This window comes from Mirounga leonina, unplaced genomic scaffold, assembly GCF_011800145.1.
Source record: "Mirounga leonina isolate KUSES-001 unplaced genomic scaffold, KU_Mleo_1.0 Mir_91, whole genome shotgun sequence".
NCBI classification, from domain to species: Eukaryota; Metazoa; Chordata; class Mammalia; order Carnivora; family Phocidae; genus Mirounga; species Mirounga leonina.
In genome coordinates this window covers 18038636-18057370 of record NW_023270839.1, presented here as the reverse complement: position 1 = coordinate 18057370, position 18735 = coordinate 18038636, and the positions used below count along the sequence as shown (strand labels likewise).

Sequence of the window (18735 nt, the reverse complement as noted above, 5' to 3'; positions counted from 1 at the left end):
ATCTGCATATTAGGAGATGACAACCATGATTCTATTTTAACATCAGAGCACCTTCGTACAATGTGTCAAGAAATGTGGATCAGGCCTGGATAACCCTTTCTAGTCCTGGACACTATTCTGTTTTCAGAGATCTCTGTTTTTGCCACATGCATGCTGTCTTTCTCTTTTAGTATTCCCTCTTAACATATCTTCTTCCCTTTTCTACAGGAATGACATCTTTGTATTCCTGCTAAGCACACGAGCTGGAGGACTGGGTATCAATCTCACTGCTGCAGATACAGTAAGTAATGAGCGCCACAACATATACCAGATATGCAGGTTTTCTAGTATAAATATGTTGTTCAGTTGGTATTATCCTTTGCTTTGGGTCACACTTTTTATTTCTTTCCCTCATTATGTTATAAGACAGTAGTTGCATTTGGCTGAAACTAGTACATTTTAGCTCTCCATCTGGACTTTTCTGTCCATTCTCTGTGAATAAGTTTCTTACACATTGATTCAACAAATATTTAGTGAATGCCAACTATGTGTCTGATACTGTTCTAAACACTTCAAGTACCTCAGTGAATAAACAGATTTAAATAATCTGGCTGGATTAACAGGTTTTTTTTTTAGGAGCTATAACTGAACAAAATCAGAAATGATTGTTTTATTGCTCTTATGCAGTTATGCTCTTATTCCACCATGGGAAAAACTCATACTTTTTTATCCCAAACTTCAAAAGGTGATTGGAGAGCAACAAAATTGGTAATTTAAAAAAATTAAGACATTGTATCAAAATTATTTATCCTTTCATACCTAGTCTCCCTGGAAGAATACTTAAGTTGACTGAAATGGAAAAGAGCATTCCTTTTTGAATCTCAGAATTATTCCCAGTGTTCAAATATATTTAATAACAATTTCAGTAACCTTGAGACGTAAAAATGCATAAGTGGGAAATTGTTTTGTAGCAAGTATGATTCTAAAAATGTCATTTTATGTGGCTGTTGTGGTGCTTCTCTGTGAAATACAGAGCATGAAAATTCCCAGAAATGGGAGGAGGATGCAAACCCCGGAGATTCATGGAGAAATGAGGTAGAAGGGAGAAGAGGCTTGAATAGACTCACAAGCTGCAGAGCTAGAACTAGAGCCCATGTTTCCTAGTCTCCACCCCTAGGCTTTGTCCACTCTCTCTCCTTATTAACTACTGTACTATAGAGCTGCCTGACCTCAAGAAAGAAAAGCAGACGGGCGCCTGGGTGGCTCAGTTGGTTAAGCCACTGCCTTCGGCTCAGGTCATGATCCTGGAGTCCCTGGATCGAGTCCCGCATCAGGCTCCCCGCTCAGCAGGGAGTCTGCTTCTCCCTCTGACCCTCCCCCTTCTCATGCTCTCTCTCTCTCTCATTCTCTCTCTCAAATAAATAAATAAAATCTTTAAAAAAAAAAAAAAAAAAGAAAGAAAAGCAGATTCTGTAACATCATTAAGTAGAATATCAGCACAGGACTCAGCTGTACCTTCCTTGGCATATAAAACTCATCAGCCAGTTAACCAGGTTTGGACAAGGCTCCAGGGCCTGACGACTGCTGGAAGCCTGGCTGGGTAGATGCTAGATCTAACATGCATCATCAGCTTCGGTTGTCTTAAGGGAAGGCTGTCATTGGTGGTAGGTGTGTTCTTGTGGGTTCTCCGAGGTGGTGGCTCACTTGGTGTCACATCAGATAGCAGAAATTTGGCTTTCTCTTTACTCCTTGGTTCCAGCTGTATTTTTTAAGCATTCCATATAGTCATACTCTCAGTGTGAGTATAGGAGAAACCACTTTCTCCTAGTGAATCTTTTGGACTCCAGTCTCAGCCCCCAGCCCCGTATTTATTCTCTTGGTTTATTTATAACCTTCTTTATTAACCATGCCACTCCCTTTGCCTAAAACTCTCAGGGAATCTCCATCATCTTACAGGACAAAGGATGAGCTCCTTTACATGGCATACAAGGCCCTTCATTTTGTGACCTTTATCCTTTCCAGTCTAACTGCCAGACTTACTTTCCCCTTCCCAAAATTTATGTTCCAGAAATAATGATTCACTTTTTGTGCCTGAACATACCATATTGTATTACACTGCTGCACGAACTCTTTGCTCAGCGTCTGTCTCTTCCACCTGGTAAACTTCTTTTTATTCTTCAAGACCCCATTCATGATCCGGGGTGGTGGTTTTATATGCGCTGGTGTAGCTTCTCTGATAAGGTGACACTTGAGCCAGGATCTGAAGAAAGTGAGGAAGCAAGCCAAGCATATATCTGGCAGAAAGAAGAGCATTCCAGGCAGAAGAGATAAGTGCAAAGCCCTGCGGCGAGAACATTCTTGGCGTGATTAGGCCATAGCGAGCAGCCCTTTGTAGGTGGAACAGAAAGGATGATGAGGAGAGGTTGTCAGATAAGTGTTGTGAAGCAGATCGTGGAAGCCTTCATGGGCTGTAAGACTTTTGAGATGGGAGGCCCCTGGAAGAATTTGAACAGAGTGGTAACTTGATTTGGCTTGGGTTTTAAATGTGTCCCTCTGGCTTTTGGGGAGTAGGGTGGGAAGATCTACAAGGAGAAAGGTAGAAGCAGGAGGTTCAGTTAGGAGTTAGACACAAGGTGATGGTGACTTGGACAGGGTTGAAGCAGTTGAGATGGGGAGAAATAATAGGAATTTCCATGTATTTTGGAGACACAGGCAGTAGAGTTTGCTGCTACACTGGATGTGGGATGTTTGGGAGGTGTCAAAGAAAACTCCAGGGTGTTTGACCTAGGCAACTGGAATGATGGGGACATCAATTAGCAATTAAGGGGAGGATGCTGGGAGGAACGGGTTTGAGAGGAGAAATCGAGAGTTTGATTTGGGGTGTGTTCAGTTCAAGATTCTTAGCAAACACTAAGGGGCACGGTCACCCAGGCAGCAGGGTCTGGAGTTCAGTAGAAAGCATAAGTTCATGTGATTAAAATGCATCTCAGCCTGCCTAGCTCAGGTTTGGTCTATGGTTTCTTAAGGAACAGTTCTTGGGGCGCCTGGCTGGCTCAGTCAGTTAAACTTGATTTTGGCGCAGGTTGTGATCTCAGGGTCTGCTCAGTGGTGGGGGGTGGGGTGTGCTTGTCTCCCTCTCCCTCTGCCCCTCCCCCAGCTCACACACGCTCTCTTTCTCAAATAAATAAATAAATCCTTTTTTTTTTTTTTAAGGGAATAGTTCTCCTAGTCATTTATTTGCATAGTCAAGAAAAAGAAAAAGCAGATTTGAGCGAGGAGATCCTGCTTTATGCTTCCAGTATTCACATAATTTGCCGTGTGGAGGTTAGGAGGTCTGCCAACCACAAAGAACCAAAGTAGGCCAAACCCATGGCTAGAGGAGTGGAAGTAGGAATCCCCGGGGCGCCTGGGTGGCTCAGTAGGTTAAGCGTCTGCCTTCGGCTCAGGTCATGATCCCAGGGTTCTGGGATCAGGCCCCATGTCAGGCTCCCTGCTCTGCAGGAAGCCTGCTTCTCCCTCTCCCCCTCTCCCTGCTTGTGTTCACTCTCTCACTGTGTCTCTCTCTGTCAAATTAAAAAAAAAAAAAAAAAAAGGAATTCCCTTTTCATCCTAGGGACTAGAGAGAAAAGGCTCTGAATATTCTGAGTTTCCAATTCCAAAGTAATTTACATTTAATTTTGAGGGGAAGGCTTGGGGACTTACTTGTAAATTAGAACCTCCTGGAGTACTTCTCAGTAAAATGTTCCCAAGATTGAAATGAATTTCTAGGTTATGCTTTATGTGAAGTCAAAGAGTGTGTGTGTGTGTGTGTGTGTGTGTGTGTGTGAGAAATGAATTTCTAGGTTATGCTTTATGTGAAGTCAAACAGTATGTGTGTGTGTGTGTGTGTGTGTTCAGAGAAACAATAGGCTTAACTGCTTGCCTGGCATTCTTCCTTTGTCCTGAGATTTATTTAGCTTTGGAAGATTCCCCAGAACCATTTATGGACAAGGAAGAAGTTAGTCAGCCTAAAATGTCAGGAAAAACTTAATGTCGATAAACATGTATTTTGTAAACAGTGGGACTCTGGCCCACTCTGTTAGTAAAAACATGATTTTAGCATGTGATTAATGGCCGCTTACTGTTTTGTTCTTTGTATATTTTTCCTAAAGTAGGGAACTCTTTGCATTTGTCTGTCTTTAGGTGAACGGTTGTTATAAACTGCACTGTTTGTTTTGTTCCTGTGTCAGACCTGTTTTAAATGCTCACATGTAGAGAGAGACGGAGGAGCCTTTTTCTCTTGGTGGCAATGTGAGAATTCCTATATGTCCTATGAGACAACATGGGACAGACAGCTTTCAGCCCTCCCAAGGTACTGAGCTCCCACCCATTCTCTTGGGTGAGAGTTTCACCCTCCAAGTGTTGGTCCAATTTTCCAGTTGTTCGTCTCAAAATTTTCCTGTTTTCTATTTCACTCCCTCATCCCCTGAAACTCCATCTCAGTGACCTGTGAAACCAGTGCCTCCACCCCTTCTCAGCTCTCACCTCCCTCCTCCCCTCATGCCTGTCTAGCTTGGTGTGTACAACTTCATGAAGGTGCTATTAATATGTTTCCCCTTAGTCATTGCTGGGCCATGCTTTGTGGCCATCCATTTGATTTGCTTTCATCTTTACTGGCTAAATTAGTTGTTCTTATCCTTTAATTGTTACTTGTTTTTCTCTAGGATGTCTCACCGAGCTCCATAAACCTGATTACCAAATCTAGGTGTCATCTCTTTCCCACTGTGGTGGGCTTTGTCTCCCCCGGCACCCCTCCTCACCGCCCCCAGTTCAAGTCCTGATTGATTCAGTGTTCATTTCATTGTCAGGTTAGATAATAACCATCTATCTGGCTTGGTTTTTAGTTCTCCCATTCTTGTGTTAACTTATTAGCTTATATATACTTCATACTCTTTTTCCTGGTAAGTATTTTTCTTAATAGAATCTTATTTTATTCTAGTCCTCCCAAATTTCTCACCTCTTTTAACCCATTTAAATGATAATTAGCCACTAAATGTGGGAGTTGTTTTGAAGTTAAATTGCCAGCCTGTCTCCTTAACTTTAATTTTTTTACCTTTTATGAGCTCAAAAAACCTAAGTTGAATCAGGTCTGGTTGCCACTGAGACTTCAGGAAAAAATGTAAATGTTAAGGAAGCACCTATGAAATGATTCATAACGTAGAACTTCCCACTATGAATTCCTGCTGCACTTGCCTCAGGCTCAGGTAACTAGCTAAAGGTACTGTCTTTTGGATGAGACATCGGCTGTCATTATCCAGTAATAGTCATTTTAGGTGTGTTGGGCAAGTAGTGTTTCTCCCCAGTCCAATCAGAGGCCTCCTTTTCATTAACTCTGTCTTCCTATCCTTGTTCTCTCTGAAAGTTTAAAGTAGATTTTCTAGAATTTTGCATATCCTATTGAATCTCCAAAATATCCCGTCATCAGGTTTGCTCTGCTCCTCTACAAATGGCAAGTATTGTGTACTTCAGAATCCTAGGTCTGTGGACACTGTGGATTAGCAGTAAGTTTTCGTAATGATTTTCTTTTCTTTGGCGGGCAGTTAGTAATTTTCTCCCCAAGGATTCTGACTGATGCAAAAAATTGCGGGATTATACCTCGCATAAAAGCAAGACAAAAGAAGTAGCATCAGAAAGAGCCAGTGGGGGTTTTACTGTTGTAGGCAAGAGTGTTGCAAATGCCGATGTCTTTTGTCCATCTTCACTCAGAGTCTGAATTCTGCAGAGAATGGCAGAACTGTGTCCAATTTTAAATGAGAGAATAAATAAATTACTTCAGAGTGAATCACTGAGTTTACATTTTTAGGCTTGGTCTAGTGTTGATCAATTCCTTTACAGATTCTAGTATTAATTGACTAGTATTTGTGGAATTCTACTTTGCACAGATGGATGCTGTCTGTCCTACAATATAACCAGATAGGGAGATTTTTAAAATAATACACATGAAATAATTGGACACCCATAGAAGACAGTGATTAAGTGAGAACTGGACCAGGATAGGCAGTGCTTGCAAGGTATTGTTAATAGTGCAGGTTGTGGAGGGAGACTGTTAGGACCATGAACTCAGGCCAGTCTCTTCCCGATTGATAAGATGAAGAAAACACGCAAGGTTTTTGTGAAAATTTAGTGAGATATGTATGCACACTAGTGCCAGGTACATTGTAAGTGCTGAACAGATTTTCACCATTATTATTTCTAGTAGGAATCCATGAGGAATAGGGAAAAGGGACATTGTTATAGGCAGGAGAAATCAGGGAGGCCTTCTCGAAAGTGGGAAGCTTGAATCAAACCTTAAAAGACCAATAGAGAAGAATTGAGGGACTACAGGTCAGAAAAAGAGCTTGAGCAAAAAGTGATGCAAACAATCATGAGTGAGGAGCACTGAAGAGACCTCTCTAACAAAAAGGAAGGGGCGTGTTTATTTTAGAAAAGAATAGAAATGAAGTTGGCTCAGTATAGCAAGGCCTGATTATTGAGGGGAGTTTGGACTTGGTGTGTTACCGCATAACTGACAGGGAAATAGAGTGGCCTACAGTGGTAACCAAAGTAGACTAAAGAAGAGAGTGACCAAGCTCTAGAAAGCCTGCTGGTCTGACAGTGGCAGCGAGCCAGGTGTAGGTGATGAGATCCCGGTCCAGGATAGGGACAGTAGGACTATAAAAAGGAGAGGTTCATTTCTGAAGAAGCAGTGGCTGGATTTGGTGACTTGCTTGAATATAGATGACGCATGAGGACCATTTGGAACTGCTTTCTTTCAGGACATCCCCTATATTCAATAGTAGCCTCAGGACTGAGGACCCAGGTCTGTTGGCCGTAGGATGACTTGTGGGGTGGAGGAGAGGAGAGGACATTTCTGTTGTTGTTTGTTTGTTGTTTAGCAAACTAAAAGTAGCTTCCAGGGAACCCTTAAATGTTTCTTTGCCGAATTCAAGGGATAGGAAATATGAGCCGGAGAATGCCAGGAAAGCTATGCCTATCCCTTACCGTGGTAGGCTTAGTGTTAAAGAGAAGGCTTTCAGGGATGCCTGGCGGGCTCAGTTGAAAGAGCATGCAACTCCTGATCTTGGGGTCGTGAGTTCAAGCTCCACGTTGAGGGTAGAGATTGCTTAAATAAATACATGAAAACTTAAAAAAAAAGAGAGAGAGAAGGCTTTCATATCCCCCACCTCATAGGCCTACCACGTACTTAGGCTCTGTGATCTTGGATAAATTCTATAATTCCTATGTGTCTCAGTTTCCTCATCTATAAAATGGAGGTCTTAATAGTACCTAAATCATGGTGATTATGGGATTTAAGTGAGTTAATACACATAAAGCAACTAGAACAGTGACTGGCAGATAGTGAGCACTAAGTATTAATTAACTATTAATGTTATTGTTGTTCCCTCTTTTTAAATGAAAATCCTGAAAAAAAAAAGCTAGAGTATGTCTGTTTTGCCCAAGACAAGTGAAGGAATGGCTTGGTTTTATGAGTGGATGTCTGCTCATCTTAATATCCTGGGAGAAAATCTGGCATCAAACTACTGCAAATGACAAGTGGCTAGATTGCTCTCAGAGTTCCTGGCCTTGCCGTAAGAGTGCCTCAGTCTTCGCTGTATTCTCGTCCTGCCCGTGCAGGTGATTTTTTATGACAGCGACTGGAACCCCACTGTGGACCAGCAGGCCATGGACAGAGCCCACCGCTTGGGGCAGACAAAGCAGGTTACTGTGTACCGACTCATCTGTAAAGGCACCATTGAGGAACGCATTCTGCAGCGAGCCAAGGAGAAGAGTGAGGTAAGCAGCAGGCAGAGCAAGTACTGTAGTGGTGGAGGAGCTGTAAAGTACAACCACATTTACTGGGCTGAGACCCTTGCCTTCTGTGGGTCAGGGAGCGGCGCAAAGTTCTTCTGAATAGAAAATAAAGTCAAGCCCTGTACCACCCTGGCTGTTCATTCCTCACTTCTTTTCGGTCTGAATGGTCTCTACAGGCTGGGTTGGGCTGTTGTTCATGGCGGGGAGACACCGGTCATGGCCCTCCTGTTTCACATGCTTTACCATGCAGGGGAATAAGGAATGACATCTGAGCTCTCATCCTAGTACTCTCGATTTGACAGCCTCTTAAGTTGTATACCAAATTTGCTAGTTTCCAAAGAAATGATTATTTGGGGGTCTGAGGGTTTTTTATCTTGATTTCTGTATTATTGGATCTTCTAGCTATCAATTAGCAGTCCCAAGCAAGAGAAGTTCTCATTGTTCTTTCTGTTGGATAAATAATCTGAATGAGCCAGTGAGATGAATGAGAAGAAATAGGGAATCCAAGTGCCAGAAGAGCAGATTGAGAAAGATGTTGCCTTGTTTCTGGATATTAGCCATAAGGGAATGGGTACCTGGTGGTGATGTTTTGATCTGCTTTGGTATAGATTCAGCGGATGGTGATTTCTGGTGGGAACTTCAAACCAGATACCTTAAAACCCAAAGAGGTGGTTAGTCTTCTTCTAGATGATGAAGAGCTGGAAAAGAAATGTATGTACTCTAAACCTCTTACTAAAGCCCTCTCCTCCCTATAAAAGATGTTTCTCTGGCCTCACCCATCCGAAAATGGTAGGGCCTCTTGGCTGTGTGCCAAGGGTAAGCAAAGCCAAAGATTGTATTTGGGTAGAAGCATTTTTTATGTTAATAACTTATATTAAAACCCAAATAATAATGTGTTATGGAGGGGTGCCTGAGTGGCTCATTCATTAAGCGTCTGTCTTCGGCTCAGGTCATGATCCCAGGGTCCTGGGATCGAGCCTCGCACTGGGCTCCCTGCTCGGCGGGAAGCCTGCTTCTCCCTCTCCCTCTCCCCCTGCTTGTGTTCCCTCTCTCGCTGTGTCTCTCTCTCTCAAATAAATAAATAAAATCTTAAAAAAAAAAAAAAAAGAATGTGTTATTGAGTAGAAGGCAAAATTCACATGTATTTTAAAAGTACTATGACTTTGAATAAATTTGCATCAGGGAGGCTGTATCCCTAGACTCCTCAGCAGTAATGAATTTACTCTGTTCTGCCCAAAGAAATGTTTTTATGGAGAAGTTGGAAAAACACACTGCTGTAGCATTCTCCCATGTACTGCTGGCTTTTGAGAATAGTTGGTTTCAGAATTACCTTGTGAGCCCGTGAGGATGTCAGCATCACATCAGAAAGTATGATGAAGCTCCTTTTTTTTGAAGATTTTATTTATTTGACAGAGAAAGACACAGCGAGAGAGGGAACACAAGCAGGGGGGGGGAGTGGGAAAGGGAGAAGCAGGGCTCGATCCCAGGACCCTGGGATCATGACCTGAGCCGAAGGCAGACGCTTAACGATTGAGCCACCCAGGCGCCCCTGATGAAGCTCCTTTCTTACAGTGCTCACCTTGCCACCGCCTTCGAAAACCCTTTCAGGACTCTACAATCATACTTGATCTCTGCAATGCAGAGATATTAAAAGGCTGAAAAGAAAAGGAGAAAGGGTGCCTGGGCGGCTCAGTTCAACTCAGGTCATGATCCCAGGGTCCTAGATCAAGCCCCACATCGGGCTCCCTGCTCAGCGGAGAGCCTGCTTCTCCCTCTCCCTCTGCTGCTTCCCCCTGCTTGTGCTTGCTCTCTCCCTCTCTCTCTCTCTGTGTCATGTAATAAATAAAATCTTTTAAAATTAAAAAATAAAGAAAAGTAAAGGAGAAAGAATAAAGGCAAGGAACGGCCCATGACAGTTAAACTGAATGATGGCTTGACCCCCAAAACTGTTAAAAATCCAAGAACTCTGTTCCCTCTCCACATTAAAAAACTAGTTAATCTGCCCTAGACAGACGTCCTACCCTAGAACATAAATATCAGAGGGTGTGGCCATCTTAATTTCAGAGAATGAGAATTATGATTACCACAGATACTTCATCAGATCTTCAGATCTTTTTAATTTTCGGGCACCTGGGTGGCTCAGTCATTAAGTGTCTGCCTTCGACTCAGGTCATGGTCCCAGGGTCCTGGGATCGAGCCCCGCATTGGGCTCCCTGCTCCGCAGGTAGCCTGCTTCTCCCTCTTCCACTCCCCCTGCTTGTGTTCCCGCTTTCACTGTATCTCTTTCTGTCAAATGAATAAATAAAATCTTTAAAAAAAAAAAAATCTTTTTAATTTTCTTAGTGAGACTGCGGCAAGAAGAGAAACGGCAGCAGGAGGAAACCAACCGAGTCAAAGAGCGCAAGCGCAAGCGGGAAAAGTATGCAGAGAAGGTATATCAAGCTTTGGGTGGCCGGCAGGGACCAGCAGGGGACAGGGTGGCACTAACAAAAAAAGCTTTGGGTAGATGGCTTATCATCTTGGTTACTGGTTGGTATCCAGCTCCAGCTGTATGTGGTAACAGTTCTGTGCTGAATGACATTTGATCAGGAGAAATGCGGCCTTGGTAGACCAGTAGTCCCCACACAGACTTACCTTGTCTGGTCACATGTAATTATGGAAATCATTTGTCGGGGCTGTTGCAAAGCATAAGGCTAAATGCGGATAAGATGGATCTTACTTACGTTATCAGATTGCGTAGAATCTTAGGGCCTAAGAGGTCATTATATCCATCCTACCTTAATTCTGCTAGTGTTCCATTCAGTGTCATCTGTTGTTGGAAAAAGAAATCACTGACCAATCTGTTTATCTCTTTTTCTCTAATTTATGTCAAAGATTTGAGCTGTTTTTTGTCTCCCTTCTGACATTTCCCTCCTGACCCCACTTGGCCAGCTGCGAAGTGGAATGTAATTCCCCTTATATTTCTCCCTGTCTTGCTCTTTCTACCAGAGTCTTATTTCAGTGATCCTTATTCTGGTCTTTATTGACAAGTAAATTGAAGTGAGGCCTTCAGGATTTATTCTTGTTTCAGGAGTCGGCCCATTGGTTCTGACCGGGTTCCCAGACTTAACACCTAAAGATTGTTGGTTCAGAACCACTTTACTACCTTTCAGAAAGTACTTCCTAATTTTTTCTGGTGCGTTTGGCTTACCTTTGGGTTTTGCTGCCCTTCCCATCTTTATCAGCCCTCGTTGGGCCCTTGGTCTTGAACAAGATAGCTACTGTGAGCTTCAAGCATGATAGCTATGGGTCCTCAAGCCCAACAGTTATCCATGCTTCATTTCCCTGGACTGTTTGGTTTGTCTGAAGCACATGGTCTGACTACATGTTGATACTGATTCTGTCGTAAGTGGAGGTTGACTTCTTCCCCTTATCCAAGCTTGTATTGGGCCTCATGTCCCTTGTCCCTTTGGCCATATGACCTTGATGGTCAGCAGCCTAGGAACTTGTCTGTATTATTTGATCATCTTCCAGTAGATATACCAGCTCTTCTTTTGTAAAATCCATACCCTCATTTGTACCTTCTGCTAAGCAGAACTATCTCTAACCCAAAGGATGCCCTGGTATTCACTGTATCAAAGTTGAAAAATCCAGGAACTGTGACTCCATCCTCAAATCTCTAACCCATTACTTAACTACTATTTAGAATTAAAATAGCTTTAAAATTCAGAAACATCAAAGAAGAAAAGGTGGTGGGGTTTTTTTGTTTTTTGTTTGGTTGGTTTTTATTTTAGCCCAAGTTCAGTAAATTTATTTTGCAAAACAGTTGATATCCTGAGCATTACTGAGCCAACAAGACATCAAAATAAAAAGCTGTCTAAAGTTAAAGGCACAGTACATTAACAAACAAATGACCCTCAGCCACAAAATTACAAATGCAGTTTGGGATGGGGGTTGGCGGGAGGGGAAATAATCCAAACTACAGCAATGAAGTCTTTGAACCACAAAAGGTGGTTTTCTAATACAGGATATTGGAGGGTTTGCTGAGTTTGCATCAGAAGCCATCCCTGCTCTGAGTAAAGAAGTTTCAGATAAACATCCAGTGGTAGTATAAACTACACAAAGACATTAACCCTGATATAGGGGTGGATACAAATGCAGTTAGATACAGTGAGTGGATGTGATTCCCAGAATTTTCCAAGCATATTCTGCGATTTCAGGTCCCTGATCTGTGACAGAGCCCTACTAAACTTGGTTCTAGACCTGCTTAATGTAGCTCAATCCATAAGCATTTACATGTAAACTGAGAAAATAATGACAAAAGCAACCCATTATTTCTTGGGTATGATAAGAACCTTTGTTCTCCTTACGCATATTTAAAAAGAAGGCAGAGTGAAAACAGATGTGCAGAAAATACACTAAAGGCACTGGGCCTCCCTCTTGTAGGACTGAATCAGTTCCACCCCTACGAGTGCTGCAGCTCGGACATGCCCCTCATGGGTCAGGCTTCGTGCAGCCCTGATTCGTTGTGACTCGCCTGCCTTGCAGCTCTGTATTACTGGGGTAGAATATACATAAACTCTTCTTAAGCTATGCCTTTCCTCCTTCCTTAGGAGTTTTTTCCTTCCTTAAAAGTATGCTAATGGAAAAAAAAAAAAACCTGTAAGTTTACAGAGAGTCAGATTTCTGTCATCACTTTCTTTTCCAACCCCACTTTTCTTTTAGTGCCTATCTTCATGCTTTTTCCAAATTTCTTGATTTGTGTGTTCCCAGAAGAAAAAGGAAGATGAATTGGATGGTAAAAGGAGAAAGGAGGGTGTGAACCTAGTGATCCCATTTGTTCCCTCGGCTGATAACTCCAACCTCTCTGCTGACGGGGATGACTCCTTCATTAGCGTGGACTCGGCCATGCCCAGCCCTTTCAGTGAGGTGAGGCTCCTTTTAGATGCCTTCATCCCAGCGGTGGGGACTATGTCCTGACCTTGTAGCCTTTGCTTCTCCTGGAGTTCTTCTGCCTTGGGGAAGGGGGCTGCACATGGAATACATAAGAAGAAAAGGAAATGAGGACAGGCTGGCTTCTCTGGAGCCGAAGCAGGGAATTTTACCATCAGGAATGAAGCCAGGCAGGAGAGAGAAATAGTGATGAGGTCTGAGAAGCACGTCCTCACATGAGTATGAGGGCCATGGGCTGTGGGCGCCAAGAATGGTGGTGATCGCGACCCTTCCTCCTCCAGATCTCCATCAGCAGTGAGCTGCACACCGGCTCCATCCCCCCGGACGAGAGCAGCAGTGATATGCTGGTCATCGTGGATGACCCAGCCTCCTCAGCCCCCCAGTCTCGGGCCACCAACTCTCCTGCTTCCATAACAGGCTCCGTTTCAGACACTGTGAACGGTGAGTGGTGCTGCGGTCTCATACAGCTTGGGCCTGGTCCAGTGCCTCAGGGGAAGCATGGGTTTCGTGCTGAAGTCCCAACTCCTCCCAAGATCACGGCATTTTCTACTGTCTGTAAACAAGTGGAGGAAAAAGAACTGTTAGGCTTATTCTTTCAGGAGCCCTGTCAAGTGAAAGGGAGAAAGAACTTTATAAAGATTTCAAACTTCTTTGTTTTCTAGTCAGCCTTATCTTTCATATTCCACCTTTATTTTTGCTAGTTTTTAATTAAAGTTTGCTTCTCTGGGCCTTTCCTCACTTTGTTCTGTGGGGCCCATGGTGTGATTTCTTGAGGAGCTCTAGCTTTAAAACTTGGGAGTAAAAGTTGACTCTCCAAGGCAGGAGCACATTGAAGCGCGCAGGTGAATCACAGGCCTCACACCCCTGGGGTTCATTTAGTAATGAAACTCGTTTAAAGAAGAAATTCAGGAGTAGTGGAACCACTCTTTTAGAATGAGGAGCAGCTTAAGGAGTCCGGCTGTTTTAGCTGTTCAGAATTCTTACTCTGTGACTCCTTGGCCCAGCCATTAAATGGGGACGGAGCCCTCCCTGGGAGTCCTGAAACACGCCGAGAGACAGCCCTGCTTGTCCGGGGAAGAGTCTGTTAACATGTCAAGAGATTGACTCTTTCTCCCTCTTGGCCCATTTGTTCCCACAGGAATTTCCATTCAGGAAATGCCAGCCGCAGGACGTGGCCACTCCGCTCGAAGCCGAGGCCGCCCCAAAGGGTCAGGAAGCACAGCCAAAGGAGCCGGGAAAGGCCGGAGCCGGAAGTCCACCGCAGGCAGTGCTGCTGCAATGGCAGGAGCCAAAGCAGGGGCCGCGGCGGCCTCAGCAGCCGCCTATGCTGCATACGGGTACAATGTGTCTAAAGGTGCGGAGGCCCCTGGGGGCAGGGGTGAGCTGCAGGCTCCCTTCTGGTGAGGGACAGGTTGGAGGGCCTGTGGAGTGTTGTGCGGAGAGCAGGTAGGGCACCCCCCGGGGCCAGGAAACTCCCTCCAAGATGCGCATTTCAGGAATTCTGTTTCAGTAATCCAGGCTAGCGTAGTCAGCATTTGCCATCACCCGAGCTGTGTGCATGAGAGAATAATAAGACATGGCCCCCGCTCTGGAGTGTGTAATAGAAGTGAGAAGAGGGAGCCATCTGTGGAATATGTTTAACAGCAATACACGACAGCATGCGTGTACTGAGTGACAAAAATGGGGAGGCCTTAATTGTAGCTATAGCTCGGAAGAAGGGGGAAGCCATGGACCTGGAGACGAAGTTGCCAGGTTGTAACTCAGAAAGAAGGAGAAGGATGACAAAGGAAGGGGCATATCCGGGGTCACTGAGCAGGTCAGTCAGGCCAAGCTCAAGAGGAGCAGTAGGTGTCAGGAGTGGAGAGACATGGCAGGACCTAATGGACAAGAGCTTCTCAGGTGTGTGATGAGGGGCTCTGGAAAGTTGGTGAAAGGAGGTGGCTGTGGTGAGCAGGGCGTGTGGAGGAGGAGGAGAAGCATAGCCTGTAGGACAGCTGCGAGGGTGGGGAGGGGAGCGCCATTCACTGGCTCCGCACTCGTAGCATGGGCTTGGTGTGTAGCTGAAAATGTTGTTGTAGCGGGTGTTGCCCATTATTGGATAGAAGGTGCTGAGTAAGTGTCAGCCCCCTTCCCCTTCCTCCTACGGCAGGAATCTCGGCTCTCATTGGTTTGTTCATTCAATGAATATGAAGTATAATAGCTTAGTCCAGTTTTGTCAGCTCCTCACATCCTTGGAAAACAACAATCATACCAGCAGTCCAGGCTGCTGTGGCAGGGTCTCACCCCCAGATGGGTGGAGCCACAACACCCATCAGGCTTTCTCCTGGAGATCTGGTCTGAGAAGGGGCGGGAGGGGTGAAGGAGGCAGAGTGCCACAAGAAGAATCAACAATGCTTGGTGACTGGGAATGGGAAAACCAGGGAAAGGACTGATTCAGGGATCCCCCGCAGCTCCCTGATGGACGGGAAGAGACCGTTGTGTGTCCTCCAAGCACTTAATATGCTTTTTCAGGATAGTCAGACCACTCTGCAAGAAACAAATGAAGCATATTAGACAGTGTGTTACGAGGTTGTGAGTGGTTTTGGCTCATACAAGGAAGAAAGATTTGTCCCCCAGGGAGCCATCACTGAGGATGAGCAATTTGAACTGGGTCCTTGAAGCGGCAGAGTTTGGGGAATAGAGGACATCTTGTGAAGTGAAGGAGGCGTGATTAGGAGCAGCTGATCACAAGTGGTGTCCCAAGAAGGAAGAGGGAATACGTAAGAAAATACATTAGTGCCTAAGAAGTTACACACCATCCTGCAGCGTTGGCTTCCCCACATTGTGTGACGTGCTCTGCCCTTGAGCATCAAGGTGACATCTTACTCCTTGTGGATGAGGTGATGTGGAGAAGGCTGAGTAGGTGTTGTTTTTCCCTGAAAAACACCTCCCTCTTACAGAAAAGACAGTTGACAGGAGAGCAAGCAAAGGTGCTAAGAAGAGGTTGGCAAGGAGTGGGAGGGGTTCCCCACAACCTCACCTCCAGCCCAGACTCCAGCAAGCAAGGTGAGGCACCGGGGCAGCTCAGACAGGCCTGGTGCCTATATTCTTCTTGCCTCTTTCTCCATCCCACAGGAATCTCTGCCAGCAGTCCTCTGCAGACGTCTCTTGTTCGGCCTGCTGGGCTTGCTGACTTTGGACCTTCAAGCGCCTCTTCTCCCTTGAGTTCCCCTTTGAGCAAAGGAAATAATGTTCCTGGGACTCCCAAGAACCTCCACTTGACCAGCAGCCTAGCCCCAGACTCCCTGGTCCGGAAACAGGGCAAAGGCACCAACCCCTCTGGAGGACGGTAACCACCTGGACCTTCTGGCTTCCTTCAACCAAACCAGGGGCCAGAGTCCTGGCCCACATATGGTCTTTGGATGGCTTGCCCAGTGCAGCGTCTTACATCCCAGGTCAGAGGGCAGAGATGACCAGTTGCAGCAAGGGAAGGACAGGCAGGTGGTTGGTGTGAGCACTTTTCTCACCTGTGTCTCAAGAGGAGTGCTCTGGGGGGCCTATGAGGAAGAAGGCCCAAGGACAGAGATCGGCCTCACAGCATCTCTAGTGAACTTTACAGCCACATCTTAAACCTCGCACTGGGGAAGGGCCTGACATAGACCCCCTGTAGATGCTCAGGCACACAGTCTCCATCCCCATTCCACTTGGGCTCTGGTCATGTCCCTTGCAGAGGCTCTGCAAGTGCTGTGAAGAACCTTCCACAGTGGAGACCTCTCTTAGGGCTGTGATTTCCTGTTGGGCTAGGAAGGGAGGAAATCCTGTATCTGGCATCCTCGGTCTTTGGGCAGCTCCCCGGGTCTCCAGACTCCATTTGCCAGTGTCAGCACCGAAGAGAACAGTGAGTGCGAAAAGGTTAGTGAGTGGCTCATGAGGGTGACAGAGACTAGAGGAGGCATGCCCGGAGGCACTTGTTTTCCCAGCATTTCCTCCCCTGTCCTGCATGGTTCATGCCAGAGAACCTTCAGGTCCCACCAGCAACCGTAGCAGCAGCTTCCACCCCGGGACTCCCAGAAGCCAGTAAAGAAACCAGGAGCCATCTCAATCAGCAGGAGACATCCTCACTGCCCCTCTTGCAGACTCCCCTTGCCCTTCCTGAATGCACAGTCTCCCCACCCCTGCCCTTCAGCCCCCTGCTTGGCTGTATGCACTGTCTATATTGCACTGAGAAAGGAAGGGACAGCAGGAGTGAGGCGGAGAGGATGGAGAAAGGGCAAAGCTCAGTACCGACCCTCCTGGCCTCAGCCCCCCACCCGCCTCAGCTTGCGCCGCCCCGCCCCCCACAAGAGAGGCAAAGGGGTGGTGTTTGCATGGGAGGTGTTTCTGCCTGCCCCCAGCCTGATGTCCCTGGTGGAGCAGGTGCTTCCGGGCGGGCCAGCCTCTAATTTGCACACCTGAAAATCGCGGAATTGAGTTTAGACAGATTGATTTTTAAAACTTTTTTTTGGAGTAGGGGTGATAGGGGAATCATTTAATTTAAATCATTAAGATTCCCCTGCCCAAACCCAGACTCTTGTGTACAGATGCTATTTAGAGGGAATCAGAAAAATGCCAAGCCTTTTTTCTCTTTGAATGTGCTGTCTATTTTTATAACTGAACTTGTACATATGTATAAAGAGAGACACATCTTTCTTTTACTAACTGGAGAAAAAAATCTTAAATAAAATGGAGTGAGATAATTTTATGTAAATCAGGGTGTCTGTGGTCTTTGCAGCTGCCTCTCTTGGGGGCATAGTAGGGTTCTTGGAGGAATGTGGCAGGGTTAAAGGGAAACAGCCCCAACATCATTCCTGTGGTCGGAGAGGACAGGTTGTCATTGGGATGAGGAGTGCTCTGTGGGCATTTCCTCAGTGGTATTTTTAATCAGGCTTAGGAATTTGCCTGCAGCCATCAGAGAGGAGGTCTGACCAGTCCCTGGCATGCTCGAGGCCAGGGCCCTCAGGGTGTGAACTCATTATGACTCAGGACCTAGACTCTAAGACTCAGGTGTGGACGGCTTGGTCTGGTCCACCGTCAGAAAGCTCAAAAGTGGTCATCTGAATACTGACAGGTTCTTTCTCCAGAAACCACAAATGAGAGATGATCCTGGCAATGTGTAATGTGTCAGATCCGCAACTAATAGGTACAACTTTATGGTCCCAATTTCTAAAACTGTGGTGTGTGTACACAAATATGTGTATTGGCAGTTCCCGTACACTTGTCTGTGGGTCAGTTAAGGCAGCGGAAATACTAACTGTGAACGGAATTCAGTGTTCTCAAAGTTAGCCGTGCTTGTAAGAATCATGAACGAAAACAGTGAAATATGTTGCAATGATTCCAAAGACATCCATGCTTGGAAAACTTAGCTCTCCGGTCAGTTGGTAAAAGATCAAGTTCCCAGCCTAGACTGGCAGTTGGTGTTTCTCCCATGAGCGAAAACACTGATAGGCTCTTGCGTCACCTTCAGGCAGGGCCCGTGCCGTTCCCAAGTATGCTGCCTGTGTGGCCTCCCGAGCCTTGGCTCAGCCTGCGTACCCTTAATCGGAGTCGGCTGGCTCCTGAGGAGCAGCTGCTCACCCAGTCACAGGGTCACCCTTTCTTCATTTTGTCCGTCTCCAGTAGCACTATCATGCATGCTGGGTCTTGATTTCCCTGCTGCTGGCAGATTCGACCAAGGCCTCACACAGACCAGGTTACCAGAGTAACCACGCTCTCTTGTCATCACCACGGTGGCCTGTGGTCACAACAAGCCCACTAGGAAGGGTCCTTTCCAGTTCTCATTACTCAGCAAGGCCCCCAGTGGCATTGCTGCTGGAGCCTTGCCAAGGTTGGCAGTGGCCACCTCTCTGGAGACCTGACAACTGAGATTCTGTCACAGCTTTGTCCGGATGTGGGTAGGCTAATGCCCCTGCCTGAAAAGCATGTTGCGTTTTGGATCAGAGGCCTCTAGTCTTCTCGGTTCCCAAACATGCTACCATA

General features: G+C 45.7%; 1 protein-coding gene across 2 annotated transcripts in view; it reads left to right on the top strand.

The window, feature by feature from the left end:
* The window catches only part of INO80 (INO80 complex ATPase subunit), a 135924-nt gene extending 117398 nt beyond the window's left edge, over positions 1–18526 (top strand). The window contains exons 29-36 of one of the 2 annotated variants that reach the window (XM_034994150.1): positions 208–280; positions 7633–7791; positions 8418–8520; positions 10153–10241; positions 12562–12717; positions 13023–13182; positions 13880–14095; positions 15856–18525. In XM_034994150.1, the coding sequence (XP_034850041.1) occupies positions 208–280; positions 7633–7791; positions 8418–8520; positions 10153–10241; positions 12562–12717; positions 13023–13182; positions 13880–14095; positions 15856–16073 (1174 nt within the window). In that variant the 3' untranslated portion in view covers positions 16074–18525. Of the gene's footprint in view, positions 1–207; positions 281–7632; positions 7792–8417; positions 8521–10152; positions 10242–12561; positions 12718–13022; positions 13183–13879; positions 14096–15855 lie in introns of both variants that reach the window. The other variant, XM_034994151.1, reaches the window with a different exon arrangement.
* The last annotated feature ends 209 nt before the right edge of the window (positions 18527–18735 follow it).